Here is a 21,051-nt window from a genome sequence, read left to right on the forward strand (position 1 = left end):
GTTGAACCAATCAACTCAACTAGAAAAGGTGCACGGGAATCACGCACGTTGAGACGCCAAACGCTAACACCATATTCGTGAGTGCATGATCCCCGTGCACCCTTTCGTGACGAACAGGTCTGGTTGTTGATGAAATATAGTGATAGCTAAATAGACAGATTTTTTATTCGTGCACCGATTGTCTTTAATGTAATATCCAATTATGTATGACTGTTTAATAATCTCATACCAACTTTGACTGGAGTAGGTCCGATAGTTTTTTAGATATTGTAGTAAACGTCGGTACCTTGAATTACCTTCCAGACTATGAGTGACATTTCTATTCTGATAAGCAGGGTTTGATAAACACTCACTGACTCAGTGTTCAGAACGTCAAAGGTTGATTTCTTATTCTAACATCGAAATCGCCATCTACAATAGGCTCCCGAGCATGTGAAATGATATGACTTGAGTACGTCTTGGATTTCTAGTAAAGCACGTCAGATGTTGACAGCCTGTGAGCCCAACTTCGTGCCTCGACCCCAAACATTATTACCGAGAGTCGAAAATAGTTAGACCCAGGTAAATCCCTGGTTGAAACTTGCTGTCAGAAATCTGATATCTCTGTCACATTGGTTTATTGTGTAATGTCAGTAAAGTTCATACAGAACAATTAACTGCGTATTGAAGCACTCATTTATTGATCAGTATTGATCGAGAGTATCCCACGGATCAATACAACTCCGTATCAGTCTTGATTGTAACTATAAATACATTATAGTCGGCCACAGTGAGCAAACACACAGCACTGAAAGATAACATTACAATATTTTGAAAGGAATTTAGTAAATTTGTCTTGATGTGTAACCTGAATCAAGACTACGTCTTTTGCAGCAAACTCAGTAGGCGGTCCTCATGGTCGACCCACTGCAAATGTGTCTTAAATTAAAAATATCTAGCCATCCTACTTTAAAAGTAATACTGTTATGTTTACAAGACACAAGGAGTTCTGGGTTAGAATAGGTCCCCCCAGCAACCTGTGCTGATTGCCAATTCCCCACATGGTTACAATGTGTGAAGCCCATTTCTGGTGTACCTGTCGTGATATTGTTTGAATATTGCTAAAAGCGGCGTAAAACAATACTCACTCACTCATGCCCTAATGACATGGTTTTTTGGCCAGAATAAATATCTGAGTTGTCTGGTCTAGATTTGATTATATACTATCCAATTTTTGACAAAGATAATCGTGATAATTACGTCAGATATATACTCACCACTGAAAGAAATGCCCACAATAGAAATGTATAGAGAAGCACGGACGTTAAGTAGAAATGTTTCCAATGTGTACCACTTAATGACAGAACTAACAATCAGTCAATTGTTATCACGATATGATCCACGTGATATCCAAACTTTACATGCTAATCGTGCACGAGACAAGTGGTGCATCTCGAGTCATGGATCAGATGAGATGCGTTCATGACCGTCAGTTCAGACAACCTAACAGTATGTTCATTTGTACATCGAACCAATCTAATATCTCTTGAATATGAGTAATTCTTCAAATATTAACCAGCATGTATGGTATTAGATTTCTTGTGAGTATATGTTTCTCTGTATCATGGAAAGATAAACTATCCCTATCAAGAGTGGAGTAGTATATTTGGGGATACATGGAAGACCTCAGGCTTAAAAACATGACACAATCAACTGGAGATATTTTGCACAAACAAAAGAAGTATGAAATAAACTGTAAAGGGGGCCCAGGTGGCCCAGGTGTCTAAGGCGCCGTAATTCGCTTTGCATAGTGGCGTCCCTTGGGCACGCCAGAAACCTATGATTGTGGGTTTCGAATCCCGGTTTGCCCTGATTATGTTTCTAGGGTTGTCAGCACCATACCCGTGCTCGTGGGTCTCACTAAAGTGGTAAAAGTCCAAGACCTGCATCACTTGGGCTTTCCTCCCACATTCGCCGCGATATAACTGGAATACTGTTCAAAGCGGTGTCAAACCAAACTGTTTGACAGTAAAACAACAGACTAAGGGACAAGTGGCTGTATCTAATCATATAACACTTAGAGTTAGACCATTGTAGACACAGGCCTAAATTTTAAAACTGAAGTTTGTCAAAAATGTGAACTCTATTGAGACCATATAATTTCCTGCACTGCAATATTATATATAAACTTTAATAGTTTATGCATACTTTATATATGCAGTATGTTTGTATTACTAGAGTGAATGTGTGAGTGAGACGTATGTTATTTTTTGTAAAAAAAACTAAGATGTACTAATAAGTTGTGCTATATGTCATAGGCTTTCTGCTACCTTGGGCGGAAGCGCATTTTATGTAACAGGTACTTCTTTTAAAAAATGAAAATAAAAAACAAAAGAAAAAAAGATGTGAACTCTAGCTCTCCTTTTTCATGTTTTGCAAAGAACATTTTTGTTGTGTACTGGCGAACTGTCAGTCAGAAGGACGTCGCTGAAACTGTAGATACAGGCCGTTTACTCAAAGAGTTGAAACACTCTTTATCCCAGGACAATATGTCTTACAAATAAAGTGAACTCTACCTTTGACCGATTAATGACAGCATGTTGACTGTCGGAATCAATACAGTGACAGAAGGTCCCTGCAAACATATGGCAGCCACCACATGGTGATTATGTGATGGATATGGATATTTGATCACAGTCCCTTGGTTGAATATTGGTTATAATACATTCATGGTCAGGGCTGAGTTGGAGCGTGTGATGTATATGAAGCGGGAATTGATACACAACAGAAGCTGACAAATGTGACTTGATCTGTTTGACTGGTGGAAGTGGCCCCACTGTTCTCCTTACATTGTTGGTGATGCGGTGGAGTTAGAATAATCATTACTGTATGTGTTTGTATGGAGCTTACAAGAGCTCCGGGTTCAATATTTGACCTCATTCTACATCATGACCGAATACTCCCATGAGAGGATAGTATTTCCCAAAATATTCCCCATAACTTAGCCGTAGTCATTTTTTGATAATAATCAATTTTTTTTATGGTATCTTGATTTTCAATAATTTTTTAAGTTACCCGTGTATATTTAACTTTTCCGATTGATTTGAATACAGTGTAGAATTGTATCCTTCTTCAAGTGAGCCATAAGCAGTTTGAATTATTACCAATCGGCACACATGCACACCATACGCACGCACGCCCAACACAGCACTTGAGCTGTCGGTGAAATGACTACTTTCGGTGCCAATCTCAACATTGTGCGTACTGGTCGCATATTTATGGGTCGTTTAAAACCCTGATATTGTCTGAGGACAGTGATAAATGATCTTTCGCAAACATGCAACATGACCATATATTTGTTTATTTGTTTGTTGTTTGAGATGTTCATTGTGTGGTCCAACCGCCCCCTTTGGGATTCAGGGTTAGAATTAGTCCCCAGCAACCTATGCTGGTCGTAAGAGTTTGTTTGTTGTTTAATTCTACACTCAGCAATATGACAGCTATTAGACGGTAATTTCTAAATAATGGAGTCTGTACCAGACAATCCAGTGATAGAAATCATGAGGATTGATCTACGCAATTGGGATACGATGACATGCATCAGTCAAGTCAGCGAGCCTGACCACCGGATCATATAAGTTGCCTCTACGGCAAGCATGGCTTGCTGAAGACCAATTATCAGATCTTCATGGGGTTGGTTGGAAGAGGCAACTGTTGATTGGGTGTTCTGGTTTTGTGACCTGCTTGTTAGCGTGTCACTGTATCCTGTCACCATGGATTGTTGCTCATAATGTCAATCATTGGTGGAGACTCCATTACGTTTTCCAGTGAGTAATTATTTAACGCTGCTTTGAACAGTATTTCAGTTATGTAACGACTAGTCAGCTTGATGAGGCTGGAACTTGAAGTGATGCAGGTCTTAGACGTTTACCGCTTTGGTGAAACCCACAAGCATGGTATGGTGCTGACAAACCTAGAAACATAATCGGGGCGAACCAGCATTAGAACCCACAAGTTTATGTTGTATGGAATATTGCTGAGTGCAGCATTAAACAACAAACAAACAAACTATCTTGGCTGGTTCGTATGTCAGATGTATTGTTCCGTGTTGCAGGTTTGAGAAGGGCAAGATCTACACCTACATCGGGGAGGTGGTTGTGTCCGTCAACCCATACAGGTCAGTGGATTTATACAATCAGAGTTACGTTGAGGAGTACCGAGGCCGGGAGATCTATGAGCGGCCCCCGCACATCTTTGCACTTGCTGACAATGCCTACAAGACGATGAAGAGGAATGCCAGGGACACCTGTATAGTCATTTCAGGTAAGCAAGCCCAAGATCAGAGGCTGTAATTTGGAACCAAGTTTAAAATGGCTGGTACCAGCCAGGTAGGATTCCAAACTTGGGATTAGAAAACTCCCTATTAATACTATTAGTATTATTGATGTGAATAATGTTACTAATGTTATTCTTTAGACGACAGACCGCCTCCGTGGTCTAGTGGTAGAGCATCCGCCCGGAGAGCGGCAGGTCCGGGGTTGGATCCCCGGCCGTGTCATACCAAAAGATGTTAAAAGATGGTACTTGTTGTTACCCTGTCTGGCGCTCGGCATTAAGGGGCTAAAACAAGGACTCGTCGGATCGGAGTCAGTATACTGTGTCTGAGTGGGGTATTCATGTTAAACTGGGGCATGGTATCTCAGTGAGCTAGCACTATAAATCGGCATCAGTCCGGACTAGTACAAGCAGCCACACATACAAGTCGCGATATAAGTGCAATAGTCTTGGACGCGACGTTAAACCACATTTCATTTCACCTCATCTTTAGACGACATAGTCGAGGTGACTTGTGTTTTATTGATGACAGAATGACAATAAAGGGAAAGAGGTTTATTGCTTGAATTCAGTGCAAATTAAATGCCTATGAATTTAAGAAAATAAGAACCATAAAAAAATCTAAATTTTGAACAAAATAAGGATTTTCCCCCAATTTGTATCTGCATTGCTAAACATATTTCGATACATTGCAATACATTGGGAGCTGAAGTGATTGACACTGATTGTACATGCAGATCTTATTTTCTGCATACTGAAATAAATATTACTCAGCATGGTCAGTCGCTGCCATTTTGTGATCAGGAATACAGAGGAAATAACAACATGAGAGGAAAGCATCATTTGCTTATTTACAGACCGCTGCCATATAGCTGGAATGTTACTGAGTGCGGCGTTAAACAACAAACAAACAAACAACACAAATCATAGACCCTGACATTCATCTGAGTTTCAAACACTTAGTGTGAATGAGCAGAAGCCCCACAAATCCATTTCGTAAATGTGAATACAACAAAGCCTGAGACTTCAGTAATGCAGATACTCTCATGTATTTATGTGATTTTCTTTTAGTAAGTAATGTTCATTCATATTTCGAAATGTCGGCAAGTGTTGACGTTGTCCAATTGGACTAGAGTACAGTTCATAGATAAAGACTACCATATCATTAGCCGACTATCTCTTGCAATGCCTGTCGTTTCATCTGTTATGTAATAGGATGGAAGATAGGGTCTGTCTCAAAAGTATTTTGGTGACTAAATAAGTTCAACCATATGAACATTAAATCTCTAATTTCTTCTCTGATTCTGTGACAAGTCAGGGATATCTTGTGTCTGCACACTGCACACTATCGGCAAAACGATCCAGATCTTGTACTAGATTTTTTCCCAGTCTTTCTTTGAGTCAACCCCTAACTTGGTGTGACTTGATCAAACTACATGCTGTCCTGCCTATTAATGGTTTACTTCATGAAACATACATTCTTATAGGCAGTCGACAATGCAATAATCAGCTGATAACATTTCATGCTGAAAGTAAATACAGAACGTTAATTACGTCTAAATAGGTTAAAGGTTATCTGCATACATTACTGCATATTTCTAAATATTTTTCAGATCAGACTCCCCTTAAGATGTAGTACCTAATTGTGTAACTCCATTTGGGTTGGTATTTGCTTACGGAATATTAAATTATTTTTAAACCTTCATTTGCAAGGGAAAATTAATTTATTTTCTAAGAAAAACATGTCAGGGGTATTACATCCCGTCTGGCTATGAAGATCTAATCAAGCAAGAGATTCTTATAATTAGTATTCCATTAAGCTTGTAGCAACATCTTAACATCTTAAAGGGGTGGTCGGGTAGCCTAGTGTTAAAGCGTTCGCTCGTCACACCAAAGACCAGGGTTCGATTCCCGACATGGGTACACTGTGTGAAGACTGTTTCTGGTGTCCCGCTCGTGATATTGCTAGAATATTGCTAAAAGCGGCGTAAACTCATACTCACTCACTCACTTAACATCTTAACCTTGTACATCTGGCTTCGACCCGTGAAGATCCGGGGTAGAATAGGTCTTCAGCAACCCATGCTTGCTATTATAGGCGTCTATGCTTGTCATAAGAGACGACTAACAGGATTGGGTGGTCAGGCTCGATGACTTGGTTGATGCATGTCATCACATCCCAATTCCGTTGATCGATGATAATGATGTCAATCACTGATTATTTACAGACCGCCGTCATATAGCTGTAATATTGCAGCGTTAAACAACAAACAAACCAAACCAAACATCTGGTTTCTTTACCTGTATGCTAATTGTTATTCTTACTGTAGGTCTGGCTTCATCCAATTATCTGTGTGTTATTTGTTATCAAGCACCTGTTCTTGTTAATGTTCATCTGCTGCTTATCGCAACATGTCATGTATGTACACCTCTCATCACTTGGTTGTACTAATTCCATCTTGAGAATGGTGTCAGAATCTACATTGAAACGTCGCTAATGCAATAAGCCAGAATTTGTTTTCCATATTGTTGTACATTTGCTTATTTACTCACCAACTTCTAGAATGCCACTCAAACAGTAAGCAATTTATTTTGTTGTTCTGTCTAGGGGGTCCTGAATACCCCCTAAATAGGCCCCGAATCATGCATACCATACAGCTGAGTTCTGAATACCCCCTAAATAGGCCCCGATTCATGAGTTCCAGAGGGTTGGCAGCCTCATAATTTGAGGGAGAAGAATGACCAGATGGAATGCACGACTTCACATGACTGTGATAATGACAACCTTAAAATGTGATGCAAGTCTAAATTTAATTCTTGGCTTACAAATGTAATTTGTTCCCAGAATGAATTATTTGCTTTCATCATGTCCATCTAGCATTTTTTGTTTTAAGGGCACCTGCCTGTGGTTGGTCTCGGATTTTTTGGAAGAAACTGTAAAAAAATATATACTCAAATTTACCAGAAAAATAATTTTCCACTGGGCATCATGGATGATGTTTTGAAATTGTAAAAACTTGTTTGCCTCCATTCACAGAAAAACGTGGCATGTTTAAAAGTACTGACTGACAAAATATCCTGTCTCGAACACAAATCTCAGGCTTGCCTCCCCCATCTTCCAGAGGAAAGGGAGTTAGCTGGCTATAAGGTCCAGTTTTCACTCTTGCCGAACTAGGCTAGAATTCCGGAGTTCTATTTTGGCTGGACTAACGAGTCTATGCATAGTCCAATCAAAATGACGTAACAAACTAGGACATCCAGTTAATAAACAGCATGGATTTCAACATGCTGATTTCTGTTGACAACAGGATTTGCAAGGCATGTATATTGTCAACTGGTTGTTGACGGATATTTCCCAATCTTTTCATGTTTTTAATGAAGGTGCTCTAGTGATCTGATCCACTTCTCGAAGTAAGACCCATTTATTACAATATAGGTTATGATTATCGATCAGATCCTCTTGACTTGGTGCCTCCATTTTGTTTGAAGCAATTGCAAGTGATATGAGAGGTGGAATCGGATTGGTCAATAGGAGGGACATAAAAGGGACATAACTGATAATAGCCACTTGTGGTGCCACAAAATTCCAACCTTGTTTGGCAAGGGTGGAAACTGGACTTATATCATGTATATAGTCAGTTAACGCCCTTGCCTCAGGAAGATGGCCTTCCCACCCAGACTATTACCTATTAACTGGATGACCGGTGGCTCCCTTGTGTAAATATAACCCTCAAATTTTTATTTTTATTTTATTAGAGTATTTGAATAAATGGACACAATATGGCTATAATATATTGGAACCACTGGTACAGCTAGCAAACTCATCCACAAATTCTAAAGGACCCAGTTCTCAGACATGTTAGAGTCACACAACTATTTAAAACATTGATGGGTCATTTTTAACCCTTGTACAGTGATCGAGGATTAGTTAGTTTGTTGGATGCAATTTGTAACGTGTCAATGCTTCTATTTCTAGAAAATCTGTTTCCTGTGTAAATACTTCTCTTTCAACATAGATTTGGTAGATTTAAGGTATATCTCTCTATTGTCAGCATTTTTTCTGAAAATACTGTATGTGCTAAAAAATCAAATAATCCATGCGTTGTGTTTTACCGACACAGTGTCAATTTCTTTGTGTGTGCGTAAACTAAGCTTGTTTAGCATGCTGAGGCTATTTGTTGTGAGTTTTGCCCCAATAACCTGTGTTATTTCCCACCAAATAAATATTTGTAACCTGTGTGTTGACAATTGGTTCCCTCCTCTGAGGTCGAAGTAGCAGAAAATAGCTTGCTGTTCATGCCATACTGCAGCCTGGCCTATCTCAGTAACTTGTGGCAGTCCACTAGCAGAGAGCTGGAGAGCCTGGCACTGGTCGGGGCAGGAACCTCATACACAGTTGGTGCTGTGTGATCAAAATTAATGTGTTGTTGCTAGGAATGTTACACATACAAGACATGACGAAGCTGGCATTGGTAAGGGTTACTGATGCTGGGATTGGCAAGGGGAACATGGTGTAAAGATGGCTTCTAGTTGGTCTTGTGTTTGGATGTGAAGGGGAGGGTTTGTTGTCCCTATGGCTGTAGTAACTCTCTGTGCTATAAGCTGTATGCAGTGACCATGCATTTTGTTGCCCCACATTTTCAGGACTGTGAGAGTCACATATTTTGCTTGTTTTGTTTGTTTGTTTGTTTGTTGTGTTGCCATGATTACTTCACAGTCTGCGAAATGGGAGCTGTGTCACGCTGGCCTGTGTAAATTTACGTTTGGATCAGCCAAACCAATGATCCAATTCAGTTGCCTTGTGCCACAAGCATGGGTTATTGGGCACCTAGGTTAACCCTGGCCTCCCACAGGGGGATTCACATGGCCAAATATACTTCTCCAGTGGAACCAGTGAAGATCCGGGATAGAATAGGTCTTCAGCAACCAATGCTTGTTGTAAAGGGTGACTATGCTTGTTGTAAGAGGCGATTAACCGGATAGGGTGGTCAGGCTCGATGACTTGGTTGATGCATGTATTTGTATCCCAATTGGGTGGATCGATGTTCATGACGTCAGTCACTGGATTGTCTGGTCCAGACTTAATTGTTTACAGACCACTATCATATAGCTTGATTTGATTGGTTGGTTTGTTGTTAAACGCCGCACTCAGCAATATTCCAGCTATATGACGGCGGTCTGTAAATAATCGAGTCTGGACGAGACAATCCAGTGATTAATTTCATGAGCATCGATCCACGCATTTGGGATCAATGACAAGCATCAACCAAGTCAGCGAGCCTGACCACCTGATTCCGTTAGTCGCCTTTTACGACAAGCATAGTCACCTTTTACAGCAAGCTTGGGTTGCTGAAGACCTAATCTACCCCGGAATCTTCACTGAGTGCAGTAGTCTGTCTTACAGACCCTGATACAAATATATATCAAATACAGCCCATGCAAGTCTATAATGTTTGGCAAGTCTAGATCACTGCAGTATCTAAACTGACTCCCTGCTTCCACTGGGAGGGTTGTGTGTTTGGGGAGAGGTGGTGGGGGCAATAAAATTTCCTGTCACACACACTTTCAATGGCACGCCAGTGATGGGTGATAGGATCATTTACACGTGTCGTAAAATTCCAAGAAATTATAGCTCTGCAGATTTGTTTAGTCTCTGAAAATGAAGAGAGTCACTGGGCTCCTTTTTATTATATTTTTATTAAGATAACTGAACAACTGTTTTTTTTATGTACGATATGTTCATTTCAGAGACTAGATTTTAGTCTATGAGTGCAGTATTAAACAACAAACAAACACACAAACTTATTCAGTGGCGAGGCCTACTTTGGTACTCGTCAGGAATCTCATGCAAGGCATGTTGTCAATAGCTCTCTGTGGTACATCTCAGTTTGGCCTAGAGGTATCAGTTACCTTTCTGATAATTGGTCGACTATCTATGATAATGGCTTACCATTAATAGGTCACTGCTATTAGCAGCAAGTTCTTAAACTCCAGGCTGAAATGTTACTGTTGTAATGACATGAAGAGTTAGTGTTGTGTTCTCTCTAAAAACAACAGTGTAGATTATTTAGATGTCACTGTGATGTACTTGTATAATGAACAAACAATGAAAGAGATCAAGAATATTTTGGGGGATAATTTTTTTAAGTGAACACTGAGCACACGATTTCATCAAAATATCCCCCCAAAATAATCATGATTCCTAACTGTTTTTGTTCAGTATTTATAGAGGTCTTATATGTGAACAACATTTAATCACTCGCTCTTTCAAACTATGATTGTGGGCTTGAATCCGGGTTCGCCCCGATTATGTTTCTAGGTTTGTCAGTATGGTAAACATCCGAGACCTTCATCACTTGAGGCTTTCCTCCCACATTAAGCTGACACGCTGTGACATAACTGTAATACGGTTAAAAGCGGTGTTAAACACAACTCACTCACTCACTCTTTCAAATGAGTCTTTTGTAATATTCAGCTTCTCCCTCACTTCTCTGTGGTGATTCCAGGTAATAGTAGGTCCCTAGAAGATTTTGCTGGTCGTTAGAGTAGAGGCAACCAAATGGATCAGTTTGTCAGGCTCAGTGACTTGTTTGCATGGTTTGATTGTGTGTCATTGTGCCATGGCTGTGTGGATTGTTGCTCACAATATCAATCACTGGCTTGGTCTAGTCCAGACTTAATTATTTACAGGCTTCCGCAACAGACTAGCTTCCAACATTAAGCTGAAATATTGCTGAGTGGAGCTTTAAACAAACAAACAAACAAACAAACAAACAAACAAACAAACAAACAAAACAAATAAAGTTAAGTCCTGAATTAAACTTAAAAGGATAAGGAGTTATCAAAAATTCTGCAGTGCACCACAAAACACGACAAAGCAGTTTTCACGATGGCTTTAAGAAAGGAAAACTTCACTTAAGTTTAATCCTGTTTATGTTGGACGAAGTGTTGCCTGAAGAATGTGAATTAATGGGCCGACTTCCTGATACAAGAAAGTTCTTTTCCTGTGATGTGAGCTGAGAGGGGCTGGGCATGTTTACAGAGGGTTGGGACTGATAGCTACAGCTTCACTTACAAACATATCTTCATTAAGCACCTACAAGGCCCAGTAACTTATATATCAAACATGTTTGTGGGGGAGGGGGGAGATTGATGAAGAAAAGGATGGAGGTCAGTTGACACAGTAGAGAGCCTGTGTCCTCTGTCCAGAAGAGTATGTTTCTTCCACCACAGGAATATTAATTCAGGAATATACAGGAATAACACCATTTAACACTGAGGTATATAATACAGCATGGTCATGATACGATATATTGATCATGATACAATACTTATCAGTGTGAAAGACTTAGTTTTCTGAAGTTGAGAAAAGTGATATTTTCATTGCAGTGAACATAACACTTATCAAACTGGGTCCTGGTGCTGGAATGTGTAGAATAGTACCCAGACACTGTGGTAAATAGTACCCAGAGACAGTGGTAAATAGTACCCAGACACTGTGGTAAATAGTACCCAGACACTGTGGTAAATAGTACCCAGAGACGGTGGTAAATAGTACCCAGACACTGTGGTAAATAGTACCCAGACACTGTGGTAAATAGTACCCAGAGACAGTGGGAAATAGTACCCAGACACTGTGGTAAATAGTACCCAGACACTGTGGTAAACAGTACCCAGACACTGTGGTAAATAGTACCCAGACACTGTGGTAAATAGTACCCAGAGACAGTGGTAAATAGTACCCAGACACTGTGGTAAATGTTCTTTTTGCAAAAGTTATCTGGAAAAACATATGAAATGAACATTCAACCACATACAGTATAATCATGTGGATTGAGACAATGAATAGGCTGTCATTATTCTCCATTGAATGAAAGGGGGAAACTGCATCAGGGCTCAAATAATGTCTTAAACCCAACTTGTCCTGCAGTGCTAGTTGATAATATGTTGTACTTGTCCTGCAATACTTACACTTTCCCTATTAATTTTTATACAGTTTTATGTTTTCAGTTATTAGGGTCACGGTGGCCCAGTCGTCTAAGGCGCTGCGATTCGCTGTGAAAAGTTGCTTCCCTTTGGCTGCCCTGATTATGTTTCTAGGTTTGTCAGCACCATGCCCGTGCTCATGGGTTGCACCGAAGTGGTAAATGTTTGAGACCTGCATCACTTCCGGCTTTCCTCCCACATTAAGCTGACACGCCGCGATATAACTGTAATACTGTTAAAAGCGGCGTTAAACCCAACTCACTCACTCACTCACTCACTCACTCACTCACTCACTCACTCACTCACTCACTCACTCACTCACTCACTCACTCACTCACTCACTCACTCACTCAATGTGTATCTGAGTACATTTTGCCAGGGCTACAGTCAAACTAATCTAAAATGATACGGCAATACCGACCTTTAAAGCGTAAATTTAGAAACAAACTTTTTAATTATATATCACATTCACAATTATGCGTTCTAATCACTATCTGTAGATTATTTTGTAAAATAATACTACTTCGAAAAGGTTGATTCTGTTTATTCAAACAAGTGTCAGAAACTAACAAGTTTTCCTTGTGTGTCAAATTCAGAAAATATGACATTTCGATTCAAAAAGAAAAATCAATCGATACACCAACAAATGAATACCGATTTCAATAAAATTTTGTATCAATATATATTTACATGTATCTCATAACGTATCGTGAGGGGAGGTCGGGTAGCCTAGTGGTTAAAGCGTTCGCTCATCATGCTGAAAACCCGGGTTCATTTCCCGACATGGGTACAATGTGTGAAGCCCATTTCTGGTGTCCCCCGCCATGATATTGCTGGAATATTGCTAAAAGCGGCGTAAAACCATACTCACTCACTCACTCACTCACTCACATAACGTATCGCGAGAATTATCTACCGATGCATCGGTACAATCGGTGAATTATGACATTCCTACAAAATAGCATGGGACTTTTTAGGTTGATCCCAAATAAACCCACTTTGCCTGGAACAGAAATGTATGTTTTTTCAAGTGTGCAAAGGGGACAGGCAGAATTGTGTTAATGTGTGCCCTTTAGAATTAAAGACATTGATCATGGAATTGGATGGGTTTTTTCTGCAGTTGATAACACTGCTCTTGTGCAAATATTAGTCAGCAGGTAAACATACCAACCATTCACACCAACAGTACAAGGAAGCAGAGCTGTAGGTTGGTGATAAGAATTATATATAAAACGTACGTCATAGAGTCTGTCAATCACACAGACCTAGCCCTGTGTTAAGTAGCACTGATAAGAGACATGGTGATAAGGTCATATTTGTCCTCCTCCGTTGTTGGGCAGGCCATATTCAGGATAGTATGCCCTGGTTCTGCCATAGAGCCTGCTGAGTGATCCTGTGAAGTCTGTGAAGGAGTGAGTGTGTCAGCTTGACATGGAGAAATTAAAGATGAATAATACCTTGTATGAAGCCTGAAGTCGTGCATGTGATCCCTCCTAAACAGTCCAGGAGGCTCCTATCATGGTCGACCCCCATGGTTGTAAAACCCAAATGGTCCTTTGTCTAGTAATTAACTGGTAATTAAATCCATTTGGTGAACGATTTATCAATGTAAACTGTAAAGAGTGAGTGAGGTTTTACGCCGCTTTTAGCAATATTCCAGCAATAACACGGCGGGGGACACCAGAAATGGGCTTCACACATTGTACCCATGTCGGGAATCGAACCCGGGTCTTCGGCGTGACGAGCGAACGCTTTAACCACTAGGCTACCCGACCGCCCCTAAACTGTAAAGAAAACTCTGATGGTCCTGAAAGGTGCATGAAGGGTCGAACTTGAAATTAATAATCAGTCAAGCAATTACCACTTCCTGTTTTATTCCTGCATTATTTAATACAAACGTGGATAGGAACATTGTTCATGTTAGAAAATACAGTTTTACCACAGACTGGATTGATTTTATCCGCAATACGGAAACGGTGTAAAGGGTGCTTTTTGTCACAAAATAAAATAAATTCAGGTGATGTGAGTGAGTGAGTTGGGTTTAACACCGCTTTTAACAGTATTCCAGTTATATTGCGGCGTGTCAGCTTAATGTGGGAGGAAAGCCCGAAGTGATGCAGGTCTCGGACGTTTACCACTTTGGTGAAACCCATGAGCATGGGTATGATGCTGACAAACCTTGAAACATAATCGGCCGAAACAGGATTCGAACCCACAATCATAGGTTTCTGGCGTGCTGAAGGGATGCAACTCTGCCAAGCGAATCGCAGCGCCTTAGACGACACCCATGCCCCCTCAAGTGATATGAAACAGAAGAACATGGCAACATCAGGGACATACTCTCCTAGCTACTACCAGTCAGTGCAAAGCCATGCTTTGATGATCTAGTAGTGTTAACTTGAAAGTAACAAATGTTATATGTGGGATAACACTTTCTCTTAGTAAAGTATGGATTCTAGTACTTTTGCGTGGTTGAGTCCCATCTGGGATTAGAACCCACCCTGAATGAGGCACCTAATCACGGGCACACAACGTCAGCGACCTAACCCATCAGCCATCAAGGCTTCCACAAAAATGAAAGTCCGACTACTAGCAGTCTAGATCACATACTTCATGTACCCCTCGCACAAGTGTAAATTGGCACGGCTCCCATGGGCGAAAGCTATGAACTTTGTGTGTTGTCTAGAGATTCACCTCTCTTCAGCATGGTCAGGCTTGAGAGTTCTGATTCTTGATGGGGGCACGGGTGGCCCAGTCGTCTAAGGTGCCGCGATTCGCTGTGCAGAGTTGCGTCCCTTGGGCATGCCAGAAACCTATGATTGTGGGTTCGAATCCCAGTTCGCCCCAATTATGTTTCTAGGTTTGTCAGCACCATACCCGTGCTCGTGGTTTTCACCGAAGTGGTAAACGTCTAAGACCTGCATCACTTCGTGCTTTCCTCCCACATTAAACTAACACACCGCAATATAACTGGAATACTGTTAAAAGCGGCGTTAAACCCAACTCACACACTCACTCACTGATTCTTGATATGCAAATTCGATAATCATGCCGGTAGTCACAAACTGGTAGTGAAACAGTTCTTTGCTAGTTTCATGGTTTATTCCTAATTTCCTCATGTTAGTCTCAAGTAAGGGAAGGTTACCCAGATTTTACTGGATACAACTTATTTTATGCAGGCAGGATTTCAAATGTCCAATACATACAAGAGTGTGTGAATGAGTGTAATTTTAGCAATAATCCCGCAATATCAGGGCAGGGGACACATAAACGGGCTTCACAGATTGTACCAATGTGGAGAATTGAACCTGGCTCTTCAATGTGACTAGCACGTCATAATTTGTTGTGGGAAAATCCACAGAGATGTTAAAAAAATGATTCATCAAAGTCACAACGAAAATTGCAGCCAGTGAAACACCAATTTTGTGATGGAAACACCATTTTGTGTAAGTAATCTGACTTGTCTCCAGACAAGAGAAATTTGACTGTTTGCTTGTCCAGGGACAATTTCACAATTATTTGGATATTTCCAAAACTCTGTAATTGTATAATTACACAAAGTCCAACTTTTAAAGTAATGGTGAGGCACACTCATCGTGTTTGAGGAATAAGCCGTGATTGGACCAGCCGGTAGTACAGCTTCCTACTAGTCAGATCCTACTTCCTTCAGCTGTGTAAGCACCAAACACTTCCATGTACCGTATTCGACGTAATAAGCGCCCCGCTCTAATAAGTGCCCACGGTGATATTGGCTAATATATTGGCAAGTGAACAATTCCAATTAGCACCCCTTCCGATTGATCAATGTACACAAGACTTATTTATTCGTGTATAATACGCACTCGTGTGTTATATGTACCCTTAATTATGGGCAATTAAATTCTGGAAAATATATCTGTCGTATATAAACAGTTTAGGCCGTCAGTATAAACCACGAAATTTATCTTTCAACTCTGTTTTTTCCACCAAAATAATATTCTAATAAGAGCCTCCCATTTCTTATTTTGAGAGCGCTCTGGGCCCTTATTACGTCAAATACGGTATATTTATACATGTCCTGGTTACATGAGGTAATAGCATTAAAAAATATCAATTTTATTACGTGTATCGCAAGCTTATAAGGCAAGTCTTTCGTGCCTAGAATTACGGGGGTTTCAAGGGGGGTTGCTATGCACAGGGTAGAAGAGTTTTGATTGTTTGTTTCCCCAACACAAAGACATTACCATGATAACAGTGAGCACATAACACCGGAAATACCATGTAAAAAAATATGTCCTGAAGTACGCAAATTAATCTTGTATTTACAGTCTGGTTATAAAAAATGTCCATTGTATATCTGGATTTATGGTTGTAACCTATTTTATTAATTTTATTCAAAATTTCTTGCAATATTATTTTCACACATTTAGGTGAAATCGTTTGTGAACATGGTGAAGTGATCGGTAGATTGTTCATCCTGCCATTATATACAGCAACCATGGTCATATTACCGCTATTGATGCCTTGAAATGAACTTTAATAGACAGAGATTGGATATATATTTCATAAATGCGATGCTTTGACTCATTAAAAGTAATATTTTTTGTGGTTTGACTATTATATGTCAACATCGACGGTGATGGGTCAAATTGTTCCATACGTAAAAAATATCCGGCTATAGCGATCAGCTGTACCAATGTGCTACGCTTATGGTTATTAATGTATTTCAAATATATACATGATATATAGTAAAGCTGCAACCAAAATGATACGATATTGGAATATATTATTCTTGATAAAATATGAGTTTCAGATACAGTTCTTTCAATTTTTATTATTGGGTAATTTTTCAGCAAATCACTGGTAGATTCTGAGAAAAGGTTTGTACAGCTGATTGCTGCTTCTGGCTTAGTTTATGAGAACATACACACAGTAATCTCAGTCTCTGGATATAAAACAATACCTAGCTGGACATGAAATACAATTTAAACTGTAAATCATCATGTATACTGATGTTTTATCTCAAATTTCAAATTTGTATTGACCAAGCTTAATTGTCATCGCCTGTTCGTTTACCTGTATTCGCTGAAGGGATACGATGTCATTTTTTTCTGCGGAAGATAAACATGATTTTTTTTGCAAAAATGGATTGTAGGGATTGTGTATGCGCGGGTGATGTGCTTCATATGATACCGATTTGCTTCATAGACAGTGTATTTAAATTAGCATCGATTTTGAAGGCTTTTTCAGGGGGTTGCTTTATTGACGGTGATATACGGTAGCCCAACTTTTGACAGGACTGGATGAAACAATTTAGGTCCTTGATATCATACATGTATATACTACTCAAAAGATGTTATGGAACACTGATTCTTTCATATTACCGTATTCGACGTAATAAGCGCCCACAGCGATATTTGCTATGTTGATTAGTGAACAATCCAAATTAGCACCCCTTCCGATTTATCAATGTGCAAAAGACTTATTTATTTGCATATAATATGCACTCGTGTGTTATATGCACCCTTAATTATGGCCAATTGAATTCTGGAAAAATATATCTGTTGTATATAAACATGTCAGGCTGACCATGCTGACAGCATAAACCACGAAATTTATCTTTCAACTCTGTTTTTTCACCAAAATAAAATTATAAAAATAAAATTACAAATAGGAGCCCCCAATTTCTAATTTTGAGAGCGCCCTCGTTTATGGTACTATAGTTGATGTGTCAGGGCATGAGAGATTTTGTTTAACGTCTTTTGAGTAGTATATATCTCTTTTTTTTCCAGATAAATATATAGGATATAAAATCTGATATTTTGTTGCTTTGTGAATTAGTATTATTTTCTCAGGTTTGATGGTATCACAAGACATCTAGTTTCGAAGAATCCCGACCTAGATTAACATATGTAATATAACACTGAAAATGTTCACAGGAATTTTAGGAATTCCAATAATATACCAGCTTACAATACCCCTCCTGATTCCTTACGTCACTGTGTAATTCAACTATCAAGACAAATAGGAAATCTGTGAAAAGTTTACAATGTCAAAATAACTCAAATAGCTAAGAAAATACATCTGCAGGCCGAATCAAGCCCTTGTTGTGAGAGACAAGTGTCTCGCACATTGACAACACGTAACAATGACCTAAAACCTTGTTTACACTGGTGAAACACGACTTGGGATATAGTGCTCGTGCTTCTTTCACGGAAGCAAGAAACTGTCTTAACGTGACGTCAGCTGCTTCAATAAACACTGGAATCTCACGCCCCAGTTTGATATGTTGTTCTTATGTCCCTGCCTAGACCAGTAGAGCAACCACGTTGTTCTTTGATGTGGGCGGAAACTGGGAATCAGATGCATGTCAATTACACTAAGATAAACAGGATCTGGACAAGCTCCTGTTGTGAATGTCTTTCCTAAATGTAGCAATTGTCATTTCTTACAGTTACCATTGTTTTGAGATATGCTACTCAAAAGAAGTTAAGAACCACCTGATTCTTTCATAATATTGGGGCAGTCGGGTAGCCTAGTGGTTAAAGCGTTAGCTCGTCACGCCGAAGACCCGGGTTCGATTCCCGACATGGGTACAATGTGTTAAGCCCATTTCTGGTGTCCCCCGCCGTGATATTGCTGGAATATTGCTAAAAGCGGCGTAAAACCTCACTCACTCACTCACTTTCATATTATTAAAGTAAATCTGTCATCTGATTATGTCTATTCTGTCATGCCATGACAGATTAACTTTAGTGATAAGAAAGAATCGGGTGGTCCTTAACTTCTTTTGAGTAGTATAGATTTGTCTAGTCACGTCATGGGACCTATGATTTTGAGAAAGAGGCTCTGTCAGCATGGTCAGTGTGTGTGCACTTATATATTTTCATTGATAGCATTGTTTGGTTAGTAGTTGACCTAGTATTGGGCATTGGTCGTTGAGTGGTTAGCATGCTCATTCCTCCCACCAAGGAATCAGTTTTGAGAATTGTATATTATTTGAAGAGTTTTGATAGCAATGGAATGATTACTGATATATCGCGCAAAACGTACACTGTCACAAGAGGGCATTTAGGAGAATATTTGTAGATATTTGCAGTTTAAACATGTAGAACACCCGTCTCATTGTGATAGAATGTGGAAACCTTTCATCCCTGGTGTGCTGGACATTGAATGATCCATTTGTTATTTCCACAAACTGATTTAAGGGGCGGTCGGGTAGCCTAGTGGTTAAAGCGTTCGCTCGTCATGCCGAAGACCCGGGTTCGATTCCCGACATGGGTACAATGTGTGAAGCCCATTTCTGGTGTCCCCCGCCGTGATATTGCTGGAATATTGCTAAAAGCGGCGTAAAACCAAACTCACTCACTCACTCACAAACTGATTTGCTAATCATGACATTGTCTCACTAAATGAATTCTTTTCCATGAGATGATACAATCCACCTATCATACATCTCAAGTACTGGTAGTATACCTACTGAGTGGAAATAATAATCACTTCCAAACACAAAACTAAACACACGAAAAACCCTAAAGAACCATTCACTTACCCACCTACTCATTTCACTATTTCTTCTGTAAATAATTACCACCTCTATGGATAGAGTGTCGTACCAAAAGACATTAAAAGATGGTAGTTGTTGACACTCTGCCTGGCGGTCGTTATTAAGGGGCTAAAACAAGGACTGGTTGTCTTGGAGTCAGTACACTGCTATGAAACAGGCATTAGTCCATACTAGTACAAGTAGACATATATATAAGTTCAATATTCTTGAGACCCCTGAAGATCCAGGGTAGAATAGGTTTTCAGCAACCCATGCTTACCATAACAGGTGACTATGCTTGTCGTAAGAGGCGACAAACGGGATCAGGTGATGAGGCTTGCTGACTTGGTTGATGCATGTCATCGTATCCCATTTTCGTGGATCAATGCTCATTATATCAATCACTGGATTGTCTGGTCCAGACTCGAGTATTTACAGACTGCCGTCATATAGCTGGAATATTGCTGAGTGAGGCGTTAAACAAACAAACAAACAATAATCTTGAATGCAATGTTGAGCCCCATTTCACCCCACCTCATGTAAGTAACAATAGATAAAAATGCTCTTTAATCATGTATTCCTACACTTGTCTGCATTACAAACTCTTCCCTTAAATACTACAATACCAACAGGCCTTGCTATGTGTAAAGCAAGATACTAAATGTGTTTATATTTTATGAAAACGCAAAATCAATATTAGTCACTGATAATTTCATCCCGACAACAGGGATGGTATGCAAGAGCATATTTACAGTCTTTATTTTTCCCCAAGCCTCAGGCTAACTAGATAACTTTGGTGATATCAAGATGCATGTCATGTTCTCAGGTATGTTCTTGAGATAACTAACAGCTATTATTACACCCCAAACACATGTTGTGAGGAAGTGCGTACACACATACATGAACCACGCCTGCTCTAACATAACCAGGGCCATTTTGAACCAACTGCTTGTAAATGACTGAACAAACATATTGTGATCACACATCCATGATGACTGGCTGTACTTTATCAGCTGCATATATTGTGTATGTGTTCTAGTGTATGCTAGTGTTGTGCAATAGTGGCTCCACCCCGGGAGGAGTTAGCTCAGTGTCACCTGATGTGAGTCAACATCAAACCAGTTTCCTCCATATCTGGGTTGTGGCTGCATGGTCTCTGAGCACCAGTGCTTGAAGGGTGTGAGTGTCAGAAACATACTACTCAAAAACTGTTAAGGATCACCTGT

At 39.8% G+C, this 21,051-nt stretch overlaps 1 protein-coding gene across 1 annotated transcript in view; it reads left to right on the top strand.

Annotated features, from left to right (window-relative positions):
• Window positions 1-21,051, top strand: part of LOC124144348 (unconventional myosin-Id-like) — an 82,377-nt gene that overhangs the window by 4,537 nt on the left and 56,789 nt on the right. Inside the window, exon 2 of the mRNA XM_046513715.2 lies at window positions 4,094-4,302. Coding sequence (XP_046369671.2) covers window positions 4,094-4,302 — 209 coding nt within the window. The remainder of the gene's footprint in view (window positions 1-4,093; window positions 4,303-21,051) is intronic.

Source organism: Haliotis rufescens, unplaced genomic scaffold (genome assembly GCF_023055435.1).
Source record: "Haliotis rufescens isolate VD_foot unplaced genomic scaffold, xgHalRufe1.0.p SCAF_10, whole genome shotgun sequence".
NCBI lineage: Eukaryota > Metazoa > Mollusca > Gastropoda > Lepetellida > Haliotidae > Haliotis > Haliotis rufescens.